General features: G+C 40.4%; 1 protein-coding gene across 2 annotated transcripts in view; it reads right to left on the bottom strand.

Annotated features, from left to right (window-relative positions):
* LOC128688840 (CAAX prenyl protease 1 homolog) overlaps positions 1-12,807 on the bottom strand; it is a 69,301-nt gene that overhangs the window by 7,806 nt on the left and 48,688 nt on the right. For both annotated transcript variants that reach the window (XM_053776833.2, XM_053776832.2), the window contains exon 7: positions 10,816-10,959. In XM_053776833.2, coding sequence (XP_053632808.1) covers positions 10,816-10,959 — 144 coding nt within the window. The remainder of the gene's footprint in view (positions 1-10,815; positions 10,960-12,807) is intronic.

Below are 12,807 nucleotides of genomic sequence, written 5' to 3'. Positions count from 1 at the left end.
AGGCAACTAAAATGCTGGAGGCAAGGGGCTAGTAACCCCTTCTCTTGTATAAATTGCTAAATTTAAAAAGAGAAATTTTCGTTTTTCTTTTTGGGCCACCCTGCCTTGGTGGGATATGGCCAGTTTGTTGAAGAAAAAAAAATGTATTATTGTATTTAATAACCACTGTTTGCCTGTACAATATATCAACACATATGTGTAATATGTTACTATTTTATTATGTATTGTACTACTACAACACACAACAAAATGGCAGAGTTTCATAACTCAACAAGCTTATCAATCACTTCGTTTTTTCAAAATTAGTACAGTATTCCTTTTGGGTGCCATGGTTAACCCTTTGAGGGTTTCGGCCATACTAGTACGGCTTACAAGTTTAGTTTAATATGTTTATTATGCACCCCATACCCATCCTGTGGGCAGTAGTCAAAAGATTACAGAGGTACATAATGGGTCCAGGGACTGGGCCTCAAAGTTTTGATAGCTGAGCAAGTTACAGAGGTAATGAATTCACAATTTACAAAGGTAATGAACTCACAATTTACAAAGGTAATGAACTCCAGGTAGGTCTAGTCACAATCATGACAAGTTACAAAGGTATTTACAGATTACAGAGGTACACAATGGGTCCAGGGACCAGGCCCCAAAGTTTTGATGGCTGAACTAGGTACAAGGTAATGAACTCACAAGTTACAAAGGTAATGAATACTGTAAGAATGGTTACTTACGTTTATACATGGCTACAATCATGAACAAATTTTAGAGTAATGAGCAATTCACACTTCCACACCCGGTCACAACTGTAGTGAGTTATTGGTGCAAATATTGATTGTTGAGTCACACACACACACACACACACACATACAAATTCATAAACACACACACACACACACACACACACACGCACACACACGCACATACAAATTCATACACACACACACACACACACAGGAGCTTGGACTCGACCCCTGCAATCTCAACTAGGTGAGTGCACACACACACACACACACACACACACAAACACACACACACAAACACACACACACACACACACACACACACACACACACACACACAAACACAAACATGTGGTAATGCTTTATTTACAGCTAGAAAAGTCAGGGTATTTCTCCAGAATGGTCTGTAATATACCACTGTGGATAAAATACTTAGCCATTTCTTGAACACTTCTGAGTGAGTTGTTTCTAAATTCATTAATTTTATCGCACTCCAGTACATAATGACGCAGGGTGTGACAATAGTCCATCTGGCAAAGTTTACATTTCGTTTGGTCTACATCTGGTGGTGGTGATTTAACCTGCCAAAGATACTTGTAACCCAGCCGGAGCCGGGCGGTAGTGACATCCAAGAGTCTGCTTATTTTGTTGGATGCACCATAGACATGTGGCTCCTCCTGCATGATAGAATGATGATAGATGGACTCACTGGTGTCAATCTCCCTGAGCCTAAGTCCATAAAATTCAGTTGAAGTTCTTTTCGTATTATTGTTCTCAAACTATTACCTGACAAGCCAAGATTGTAATCTACTCCCTCTTTGAAAGCATACAGCTTAGCCAATTTATCAGTTCTATCATGCATCTGAAGACCAATGTGAGATGGAATCCACAGCATGTGCACTCTGACTCCACTGTCCACAATCCTACCATACCTGTGTCTGGCTTCTGACACAAGCATGCCACAATTTATGCTTAATGAGTTGAGAGCATTTATGGATGACAGAGAATCAGTTACAATTAAACTGTCAATCTTTGATACATAGATGCATTTCAGTGCAAGGAGTATGGCAAACAGTTCTGTCTGAAGGGTAGAGGCCCAATTATTGATGCATGCTCCAATTTCTTTAAGAGAGCCATCACTCTGTACGACAACAGCAGCACTACCAGCTGCACCAGTGGATTGGTGAACAGAACCATCAGCGTAAATAATTTGCGAGAGTGTGTGCTGTGTGACTAAGTTATCAGTACAGCTTAAGGCCTCATGTTTGGCTTCAAGGCGAAGTTTTGGTTGTGATTTAAGTAGTAGTTTGGGGGGAAATGGAGGAATGGTAGTTTGGAATGGGGTAATATTCCATGGAGCGGAGAAGTGCCGCTGTTGCCTTACTTGACATAGATCATGTATCTGATTCATGCGGAGGTCGGTTCCAGTTTTTTCGATCCATCTGGAGGAGTGTTCACCAGTGCTGAGGAAAGTTTGGAGGGTTTCTGTGTAGGGGTTTGAATGAGCTTGCCTGAGCATATTAACCCCAATTAGGATATTTCTTTCAGTAACACGATCTCTGATGCTTGGAATATCAAGTTCTTTTTGCATATTTAAAATTTTGGCAGTACGAGGGCATCCTAAAATGATCCTCATTGCTTCGTTCTGCAGTTTTTCCAGCCCTCCAAGCTTCCAGTCAGACACAAGAGCAAGTAGTGGCGCAGCATAATCAACCAATGATCTAATATAAGCAAGATACATCATTTTCACAATTTTAACATTAGCACCATACCTGGGGTGAAGCCCTGCCACAACTCTAAGTGCTCTTAGTCTTTCTTTGTATTGGCGACAAAGTCTTGTTACAACAGGTCCAAGTAGTGGAACCTCAAAGCCTAGATACCTGTATCTGCTTACATATTCTAGAAGAGACCCATCATGCAATTGGATCTGATGAACTGTGCCTCTCTGTCGAGGAGGACGCTTAGACCCAGGGTTTTTGACGTACTAGTACACCTAAATTCTAGAGTCCTCAAATCTAGTGGGAGAAAGCTGGTAGGCCTACATATGAAAGAATGGGTCTATGTGGTCAGTGTGCACAGTATAAAAAAAAATCCTGCAGCACAAAGTGCATAATGAGAAAAAAAACTGATCTTTTTTTGGAATAAAACAGCGACTTTGCACTGTATTTTTGTATGGTATTTATTGTTGTATTCTAGTTTTCTTGGTCTCAGTTTATAGAATAGAAGACCTATTACAGAAATTGAGATGATTTTGACTGGTTTTACAATGAAAAGTACCTTGAAATTGAGCTCAAAGTAGCAGAAATGTTCGATTTTTACGAAAGTTCAAAAGTAAACAAATCATGCCAAGTGTCCAATACACGTCAACTGGATTTAAGGATTAAGACGACGAGAGCAGTCGTGAGATGGGAAGGAAGAAGGATAAGGAAGGATGGAAATAACTGGAAAAGGATGGGAAGGAGAGGAAGAGGAGGAATCAAGGCAAGTGGCCTAACCACTTTGGGATATGTGGTACCGAAGTACTGGAGGCGTAGACGGAGAGGCTTGAATGATGTTGTTGCTTGGTTCTCTAGGAGAGGATGGTGAAGGCAGCGGCGGGAGCTGAGACTGTCAGTAGGCAGCAAGCAGGACGAGTTATTTTTTCGCCAATGCGGTTATCAATGTGTGGAATTTTGTTTTAGAGAGTTGTATCACACCTATGGGAGCTCTGTAGAAGAGTTCGTTGGTTAGGAGTTGGTGGATTATCTGTTCGACTTTAGAGTATGGCGTTTCGTCGGTGGTGTACGTTGCAGTTTTGTCTTCGAGATGTTGGGCGAGTTCTAGGCGATCCATTGGATTGGGGCAATGCTTCATGGTGTAGAACACGAGTCCTCTGTGTTTAGCCCATAGTGTTCCAGGTAATCGACGTGGTCGAATTGGAGAAGGCGGTGGTGAAGTTGAGGAAGGTGGTGGTGCTTCGTTTTCAGCTTCAGTAGGCAAATTAGATGTTTCTGGTGGCAAGGCTTCTGACTGGTTGGATTCAGTAAGGGGTGGCGGCGGTGGAGGCTTCTCATTGGTCGTTGTTGGACTGACGTCACTAGTTGGTGGTGTTGATGGAACTTCTGCAGAAGAGTTGGTGATTAAGTCTTTGGTGAATTTGAGAATTTCTTCAGAAGGTGGAGATGCTGGAAATGTAAATGATGGCATGTTATTTAATGCAAATAACTCGTTGATGGTAGAGTTAAAGGATCCAGGAACAGCCATGTTTTGCATGTGAGCGTATAGTAGACAATAGTGAATCTTCGTTACGTCACATGTTGGAGGAGTGATGGTGGTGGAGGCGGGCTGAGTAGATGCTTGAAGTAATTTTGTAGTGTCTGCTTGCAACTTTGCAATTGCAGCATACATTGGTGTGTGGTTGGTAGATTTTTTCTTTGTTGCATCTTGTTGTTTCTTCATAATATCCTTTCTTGTAGAACATTTTGCCGCCAATGTATGGTGATCATTACTTTTACAGTTTAAACATGCTGGTTGTGTTGGAGCAGCAGCAGTACAGGAACTGAAGGTGTGTCCCTCACTACCACATGTAGTGCAGAACTTCTTGTCTTTTACTGGACATGCTTTGGTGGTGTGAAGATAAGAATAACAGTTCCAGCAATGTTGGATGTAGTGGTATCTTTCTGCTTCTATGTATGTGGGACTGATGTAGTAGTAGTAAACAGCAAGACCTTCGTTCAGAGCAGTGGCAGCCATGTTCATGTCGGTAAAGGTGACCTTGAGCATAGACGATGCATTCGGGATTTTGGTAATGCTGTCAACAGTAGCCCAAGTATTTTGAGTTTCAATAGATGACTTGAGTTCAGCAATTGTTTGAGAAGTCAGAATCTTGTCCAGTTTTTTCAGGAATACTGATTTTCTTGCCCTGAGGGCAGGAGAGGATGTAACAGTAAATCCTTGAGCAGTAAGAGTAGTGGTGGCTTCTGTAGTGAGTAACTTCTCTGCTTCAGCATAATCGTGACATACAACAATGAGTGCTTCTTTGAGTGTCAGAATAGCGTTGAATTTAACATGCAATGCTCCCTGCACAACAGTTGCAAGAGCAAGCTTCATTGAATCATCAACGGTACCACTGTTTGGCTTGATCTTTACACGATTTGCGTAGCTCATCGTGCAAGTAAAGGTTCCCCTCCCCAACGGGGATCGTAGGGAGACTGAGTAAGTAAGGAGAGCTGCTATGACCTGCCGAGGCGAGAGTCAAGAGCAGACTCTGTGTCTGTGTGTGTCACACAGACACAGAGTCAACTGGCGAGTCTAATATTCTTTCGCAAGTGCGCCAATATTATTTATACCATTTTTTACACTAATGCAGTAGTCTGCATAACAGTAAATCTATTTTTTGTGAGAATAAAAATTCAAAGTGGAACGCAAAAGAATGTAAGAAGGGCCTCGAAACGTGACTAATGAACAGAGGAAATGTCATTTTAGTGCCAGGAATGTCTTTCTTGTTTATTCTGGACCCTATTCGGAAATTGGCATCTTTTGAAATTTGTGTGAAATTGGCAAAATTGCTAAATTCTAACCACTGTACTGGATAGTTGAAATTGGTAAATGGGTGGTTTTCTGCACTCATTTGATAGAAAAAAATGGAGTTCTAGTGAAATATTCATGTTTTTTGTCGACTAGTACAGTGGAATTGGCCAAAAATGGGGCTCAAAGTGGGAAAAATCGCCAATGCGTAAACATCACCGAGACTGCTAACTTCGCGAGAGCATAATTCCGTAAGTTTCCCATCAAATTTCATACTTTTGGTGTCTTTATGATCGGGAAAAGATTCTCTGTCTTTTCATGAGAATTTTTTTTTTTTAATTTGGCCGACCCTGAGAACGAGTCTTGGAGAGGGCCTATTGACCCTCAAAGGGTTAATATCCAAATAAGATGGGGTGATGAAAAGATAAAAAAAATACACCGACAAACATGAGAGAGTATGGCATGGGACCCCAGAAGGTAAATGACCATTTGTGTGGGTAGTTACATCAATGGCATTGCCCTGGGTGTGAAAGGGAAATATCCTCCCTCGCAATAAAGTGACTTTTAACCTGTGACTTACGGTAAGAGCTAATGAAAATGTAAATTACTATTGCATGAACTCAGTGGCATATGGTGGGATATTATTACAGGGTGTGCACTGTGCATTATATAACTAGCTGTGGAGTATGCAGTGCTATCTTAGAACAACTGTCACAATATTTCATATTAGGAGACAGAAAAATTAGTTCCTCAGTGTGATCCATGATTATATTAATGAGTGAGCTTAATATTTAAGATGAATTTACCATCTTTGGTGGGTGTGCGGTGTTCACCTAGCGCACACACACAATATATGCCCAGTGTGAATTATGACTACTGTGTTAACTAACATGCCAAGGTTATACCTGTAAAGTAAAAGGACACAAGTGCAACTAATGTGACATTTTATTGTGGCAACGTTTTGCTCTCCAGGAGCTTTGTCATGACAAAGCTCCTGGAGAGCGAAATGTTGCCACAATAAAGTGTCACATTAGTTGCACTTGTGTCCTTTTACTTTACATATTGTCGGTAATTCTACCAACATTATTACAAGGTTATACCTCTGTACATACATAGACTATTTAAATCTTAAATTTAGGGAATACTGTATCCCTCACTGGTGGCAGACAAGTCACATGCAACATCATGTAGTCAATAAGCTTTTGATCCAATAAGCCAACCAACAAACCAAACTGTAACATGATGATTTTAAAAGATTTTTGAAAAACGAGAACAAGATCTGCCCTAACCAGAAAAAGTAACTTGGTACCGTTTCCACCTGAGAGAACAGTGCAGGCTTTGAGAATGTGTGCAATAATTTACATATTCACTTATTAGCTATTACTCCAGAAATCCAGACATGAGACCCCAAAAACAGGCTTCTTAAAATAGCCACTGAGGTTATGGTGCCTAATTATAACACAAATCTTTATTTTATTATTCACACTTGTTGAAAGTTTTGGATCAATGTAAAGAGGCATTTTTATATTGACACTGAAGTTAAAACATGAGAGCAAGAGCTAGAGATCACCCCTGCAAACTTAAATAAGTAATTACACAGAAACCAGAGGCTGAAAAAACTAAAGTAACATACCTCACTTATGAAAGCATACCTATGGTAAATTATGTCCAACAAGAGACTCGCCACCCAATTTGCTTACCTAAATTACCACATTTATATACTAGTTATCAATGATATAAAAAAAAAAGTACTGTGCCTCTCATTTTTTTATTATTTTTTTATTATCACACTGGCCGATTCCCACCAAGGCAGGGTGGCCCGAAAAAGAAAAACTTTCACCATCATTCACTCCATCACTGTCTTGCCAGAAGGGTGCTTTACACTACAGTTTTTAAACTGCAACATTAACACCCCTCCTTCAGAGTGCAGGCACTGTACTTCCCATCTCCAGGACTCAAGTCCGGCCTGCCGGTTTCCCTGAACCCCTTCATAAATGTTACTTTGCTCACACTCCAACAGCACGTCAAGTATTAAAAACTATTTGTCTCCATTCACTCCTATCAAACACGCTCATGCATACCTGCTGGAAGTCCAAGCCCCTAGCACACAAAACCTCCTTTACCCCCTCTCTCCAACCTTTCCTAGGCCGACCCCTACCCCGCCTTCCTTCCACTACAGACTGATACACTCTTGAAGTCATTCTGTTTCGCTCCATTCTCTCTACATGTCCGAACCACCTCAACAACCCTTCCTCAGCCCTCTGGACAACAGTTTTGGTAATCCCGCACCTCCTCCTAACTTCCAAACTACGAATTCTCTGCATTATATTCACACCACACATTGCCCTCAGACATGACATCTCCACTGCCTCCAGCCTTCTCCTCGCTGCAACATTCATCACCCATGCTTCACACCCATATAAGAGCGTTGGTAAAACTATACTCTCATACATTCCCCTCTTTGCCTCCAAGGACAAAGTTCTTTGTCTCCACAGACTCCTAAGTGCACCACTCACTCTTTTTCCCTCATCAATTCTATGATTCACCTCATCTTTCATAGACCCATCCGCTGACACGTCCACTCCCAAATATCTGAATACATTCACCTCCTCCATACTCTCTCCCTCCAATCTGATATTCAATCTTTCATCACCTAATCTTTTTGTTATCCTCATAACCTTACTCTTTCCTGTATTCACCTTTAATTTTCTTCTTTTGCACACCCTACCAAATTCATCCACCAATCTCTGCAACTTCTCTTCAGAATCTCCCAAGAGCACAGTGTCATCAGCAAAGAGCAGCTGTGACAACTCCCACTTTGTGTGTGATTCTTTATCTTTTAACTCCACGCCTCTTGTCAAGACCCTCGCATTTACTTCTCTTACAACCCCATCTATAAATATATTAAACAACCACGGTGACATCACACATCCTTGTCTAAGGCCTACTTTTACTGGGAAATAATTTCCCTCTTTCCTACATACTCTAACTTGAGCCTCACTATCCTCGTAAAAACTCTTCACTGCTTTCAGTAACCTACCTCCTACACCATACACTTGCAACATCTGCCACATTGCCCCCCTATCCACCCTGTCATACGCCTTTTCCAAATCCATAAATGCCACAAAGACCTCTTTAGCCTTATCTAAATACTGTTCACTTATATGTTTCACTGTAAACACCTGGTCCACACACCCCTACCTTTCCTAAAGCCTCCTTGTTCATCTGCTATCCTATTCTCCGTCTTACTCTTAATTCTTTCAATAATAACTCTACCATACACTTTACCAGGTATACTCAGCAGACTTATCCCCCTATAATTTTTGCACTCTCTTTTATCCCCTTTGCCTTTATACAAAGGAACTATGCATGCTCTCTGCCAATCCCTAGGTACCTTACCCTCTTCCATACATTTATTAAATAATTGCACCAACCACTCCAAAACTATATCCCCACCTGCTTTTAACATTTCTATCTTTATCCCATCAATCCCGGCTGCCTTACCCCCTTTCATTTTATCTACTGCCTCACGAACTTCCCCCACACTCACAATTGGCTCTTCCTCACTCCTACAAGATGTTATTCCTCCTTGCCCTATACACGAAATCACAGCTTCCCTATCTTCATCAACATTTAACAATTCCTCAAAATATTCCCTCCATCTTCCCAATACCTCTAACTCTCCATTTAATAACTCTCCTCTCCTATTTTTAACTGACAAATCCATTTGTTCTCTAGGCTTTCTTAACTTGTTAATCTCACTCCAAAACTTTTTCTTATTTTCAACAAAATTTGTTGATAACATCTCACCCACTCTCTCATTTGCTCTCTTTTTACATTGCTTCACCACTCTCTTAACCTCTCTCTTTTTCTCCATATACTCTTCCCTCCTTGCATCACTTCTACTTTGTAAAAACTTCTCATATGCTAACTTTTTCTCCCTTACTACTCTCTTTACATCATCATTCCACCAATCGCTCCTCTTCCCTCCCGCACCCACTTTCCTGTAACCACAAACTTCTGCTGAACACTCTAACACTACATTTTTAAACCTACCCCATACCTCTTCGACCCCATTGCCTATGCTCTCATTAGCCCATCTATCCTCCAATAGCTGTTTATATCTTACCCTAACTGCCTCCTCTTTTAGTTTATAAACCTTCACCTCTCTCTTCCCTGATGCTTCTATTCTCCTTGTATCCCATCTACCTTTTACTCTCAGTGTAGCTACAACTAGAAAGTGATCTGATATATCTGTGGCCCCTCTATAAACATGTACATCCTGAAGTCTACTCAACAGTCTTTTATCTACCAATACATAATCCAACAAACTACTGTCATTTCGCCCTACATCATATCTTGTATACTTATTTATCCTCTTTTTCTTAAAATATGTATTACCTATAACTAAACCCCTTTCTATACAAAGTTCAATCAAAGGGCTCCCATTATCATTTACACCTGGCACCCCAAACTTACCTACCACACCCTCTCTAAAAGTTTCTCCTACTTTAGCATTCAGGTCCCCTACCACAATTACTCTCTCACTTGGTTCAAAGGCTCCTATACATTCACTTAACATCTCCCAAAATCTCTCTCTCTCCTCTGCATTCCTCTCTTCTCCAGGTGCATACATGCTTATTATGACCCACTTCTCGCATCCAACCTTTACTTTAATCCACATAATTCTTGAATTTACACATTCATATTCTCTTTTCTCCTTCCATAACTGATCATTTAACATTACTGCTACCCCTTCCTTTGCTCTAACTCTCTCAGATACTCCAGATTTAATCCCATTTATTTCCCCCCACTGAAACTCTCCTACCCCCTTCAGCTTTGTTTCGCTTAGGGCCAGGACATCCAACTTCTTTTCATTCATAACATCAGCAATCATCTGTTTCTTGTCATCCACACTACATCCACGCACATTTAAGCATCCCAGTTTTATAAAGTTTTTCTTCTTCTCTTTTTTAGTAAGTGTCTACAGGAGAAGGGGTTACTAGCCCATTGCTGCCTCTCATGTTCATGTAAAAGAAGCATCAGCATGGTGCAAGCACGTCCCTTTTTTTTTTTTTTTTTTAAACACGCTGGCCATCTCCCAGTGAGGCAGGGTGACCCAAAAAGAAACACTTTCACCATCATTCACACTATCACTGTCTTGCCAGAGGCATGTAGATACAACAGTTTAGATATCACTAAGCAGCAAATAAATATCCCAAACCCCTTCTTTAGTGCAGGCACTATACTTCCCACCTCCAGCACTCAAGTCTGGCTAACCAGTTTCCCTCCACAAAATATTACCCTGCTCACACTCCAACAGCACATCCATCTCTTCCACATTCTTGAACATTCAGCAAGTGATGTTTGCAGTTACAAAAGTGTTGTGTATAATTTTATAAAAAAAAAAAAAATTAATACTGTATCTGAATCAATAATGGAATATTTCTGAAAGTAATGGGATACAAATACTGGGTGTAAAAATATATGATACTGAATTGTGGAAAAAGATACAAAAGTGTCTGTATTTTGTCATTCCAATACACGTGCTCTACAATAATTTAATTCTTACCTCATTATAGGGAGCAAAAACAAACTGCATGACAATAATGAGCCCAACAAAGGCAGGCTGAGTTTGGTAGAATCCAAAAGTTCGGTAAAGTGGAGAATACTTGTACAGAGAACCAAACACGGAGAAGACCAGAAATAGATTCACCTGAAACCAAATACAAAATCAAGTTAATGATCTTTATGCAATAATTTTCACATTCAGTGCAGTTAAGTATAAATTATGAATACAGTACAAGGTTGAGAAAAACTACATACTGCATTTTACTTACAGTACTAAGGCACACACTATAGCATATTAAAGGCTTTGCTATATACGTATTAGATGAGTAATTAATATTTTATTAAAGTCTCTGACTGCACTTCCTGGATGATACTCTGATCGATCTAAGTCTGTGCTTGCAATCTCATGTTGTAACATAGTGATTTCTTCCAAACCATCCCTGTCTTTTTTTAAGACTGGCACCAGCTGATAACACCTTGTATTTACATTTTTTTTTTAACAAGTCGACCATCTCCCACCGAGGCAGGGTGACCCAAAAAGAGAGAAAATCCCCCAAAAGAAAATACTTTCATTATCATTCAACACTTTCACCTCACTCATAAAATCACTGTTTTTGCAGAGGTGCTCAGAATACAACAGTTTAGAAGCATATACGTATAAAGATACATAACATATCCCTCCAAACTGCCAATATCCCAAACCCCTCCTTTAAAGTGCAGGCATTGTATTCCCATTTCCAGGACTGAAGTCCGGCTATATAAAAATAACTGGTTTCCCTGAATCCCTTCACTAATATTACCTTGCTCACACTCCAACAGCTCGTCAGGTCCCAAATACCATTTGTCTCCATTCACTCCTATCTAACACGCTCACGCATGCTTGCCGAAAGTCCAAGCCCCTCGCCCACAAAACCTCCTTTACCCCGTTCCTCCAACACTTTCAAGGACAACCCCTACCCCACCTTCCTTTCCCTACAGATTTATATGCTCTCCATGTCATTCTCTCTAAATGACCAAGCCACCTCAACAACCCCTCTTCAGCCCTCTCACTAATACTTTTATTAACTCCACACCTTCTCCTAATTTCCACAATCTGAATTTTCTGCATAACATTTACACCACACACTGCCCTTAGACAGGATATCTCCACTGCCTCCAACCGCCTCCTCGCTGCAGCATTCACAACCCAAGCTTCACACCCATATAAGAGTGTTGGTACTACTATACTTTCATACATTCCCTTCTTTGCCTCCATAGATAACGTTTTTTGTCTCCACATATACCTCAATGCACCACTCGCCTTTTTTCCTTCATCAATTCTATGATTAACCTCATCCTTCATAAATCCATCTGCTGACATGTCAACTCTCAAATATCTGAAAACTTTCACTTCTTCCATACTCCTCTTCCCCAATTTGATATCCAATTTTTCTTTATCTAAATCATTTGATACCCTCATCACCTTACTCTTTTCTTATGTTCACTTTCAACTTTCTACCTTTACACACACTCCCAGACTCATCCACTAACCTTTGCAATTTTTCTTTAGAATCTCCCATAAGCACAGTAACATCAGCAAAAAGTAACTGTCAATTCCCATTTTGTATTTGATTCCCCATAATTTAATCCCAGCCCTCTCCTGAACACCCTAGCATTTACTTATTTTACAACCCCATCTATAAATATAATAAACAACCATGGTGACATTACACATCCCTGTCTAAGACCTTCTTTTACCGGGAAGTAGTCTCCCTCTCTTCTACACACCCTAACCTGAGCCTTAGTATCCTCATAAAAACTCTTTACAGCATTTAGTAACTTACTACCTATTCCATATACTTCCAACATCTGCCAAACTGCTCCCCTATCCACTCTATCATATGCCTTTTCTAAATCCATAAATGCAATAAAAACTTCCCTACCTTTATCTAAATACTGTTCACATATATGCTTCAATGTAAACACTTGATCTACACATCCCTTACCCACTCTA

This window comes from Cherax quadricarinatus, chromosome 16 (assembly GCF_038502225.1).
Source record: "Cherax quadricarinatus isolate ZL_2023a chromosome 16, ASM3850222v1, whole genome shotgun sequence".
NCBI lineage: Eukaryota > Metazoa > Arthropoda > Malacostraca > Decapoda > Parastacidae > Cherax > Cherax quadricarinatus.
The sequence above is the reverse complement of the archived record's forward strand: the minus strand, read 5'-3'. Positions and strand labels throughout refer to the sequence as shown.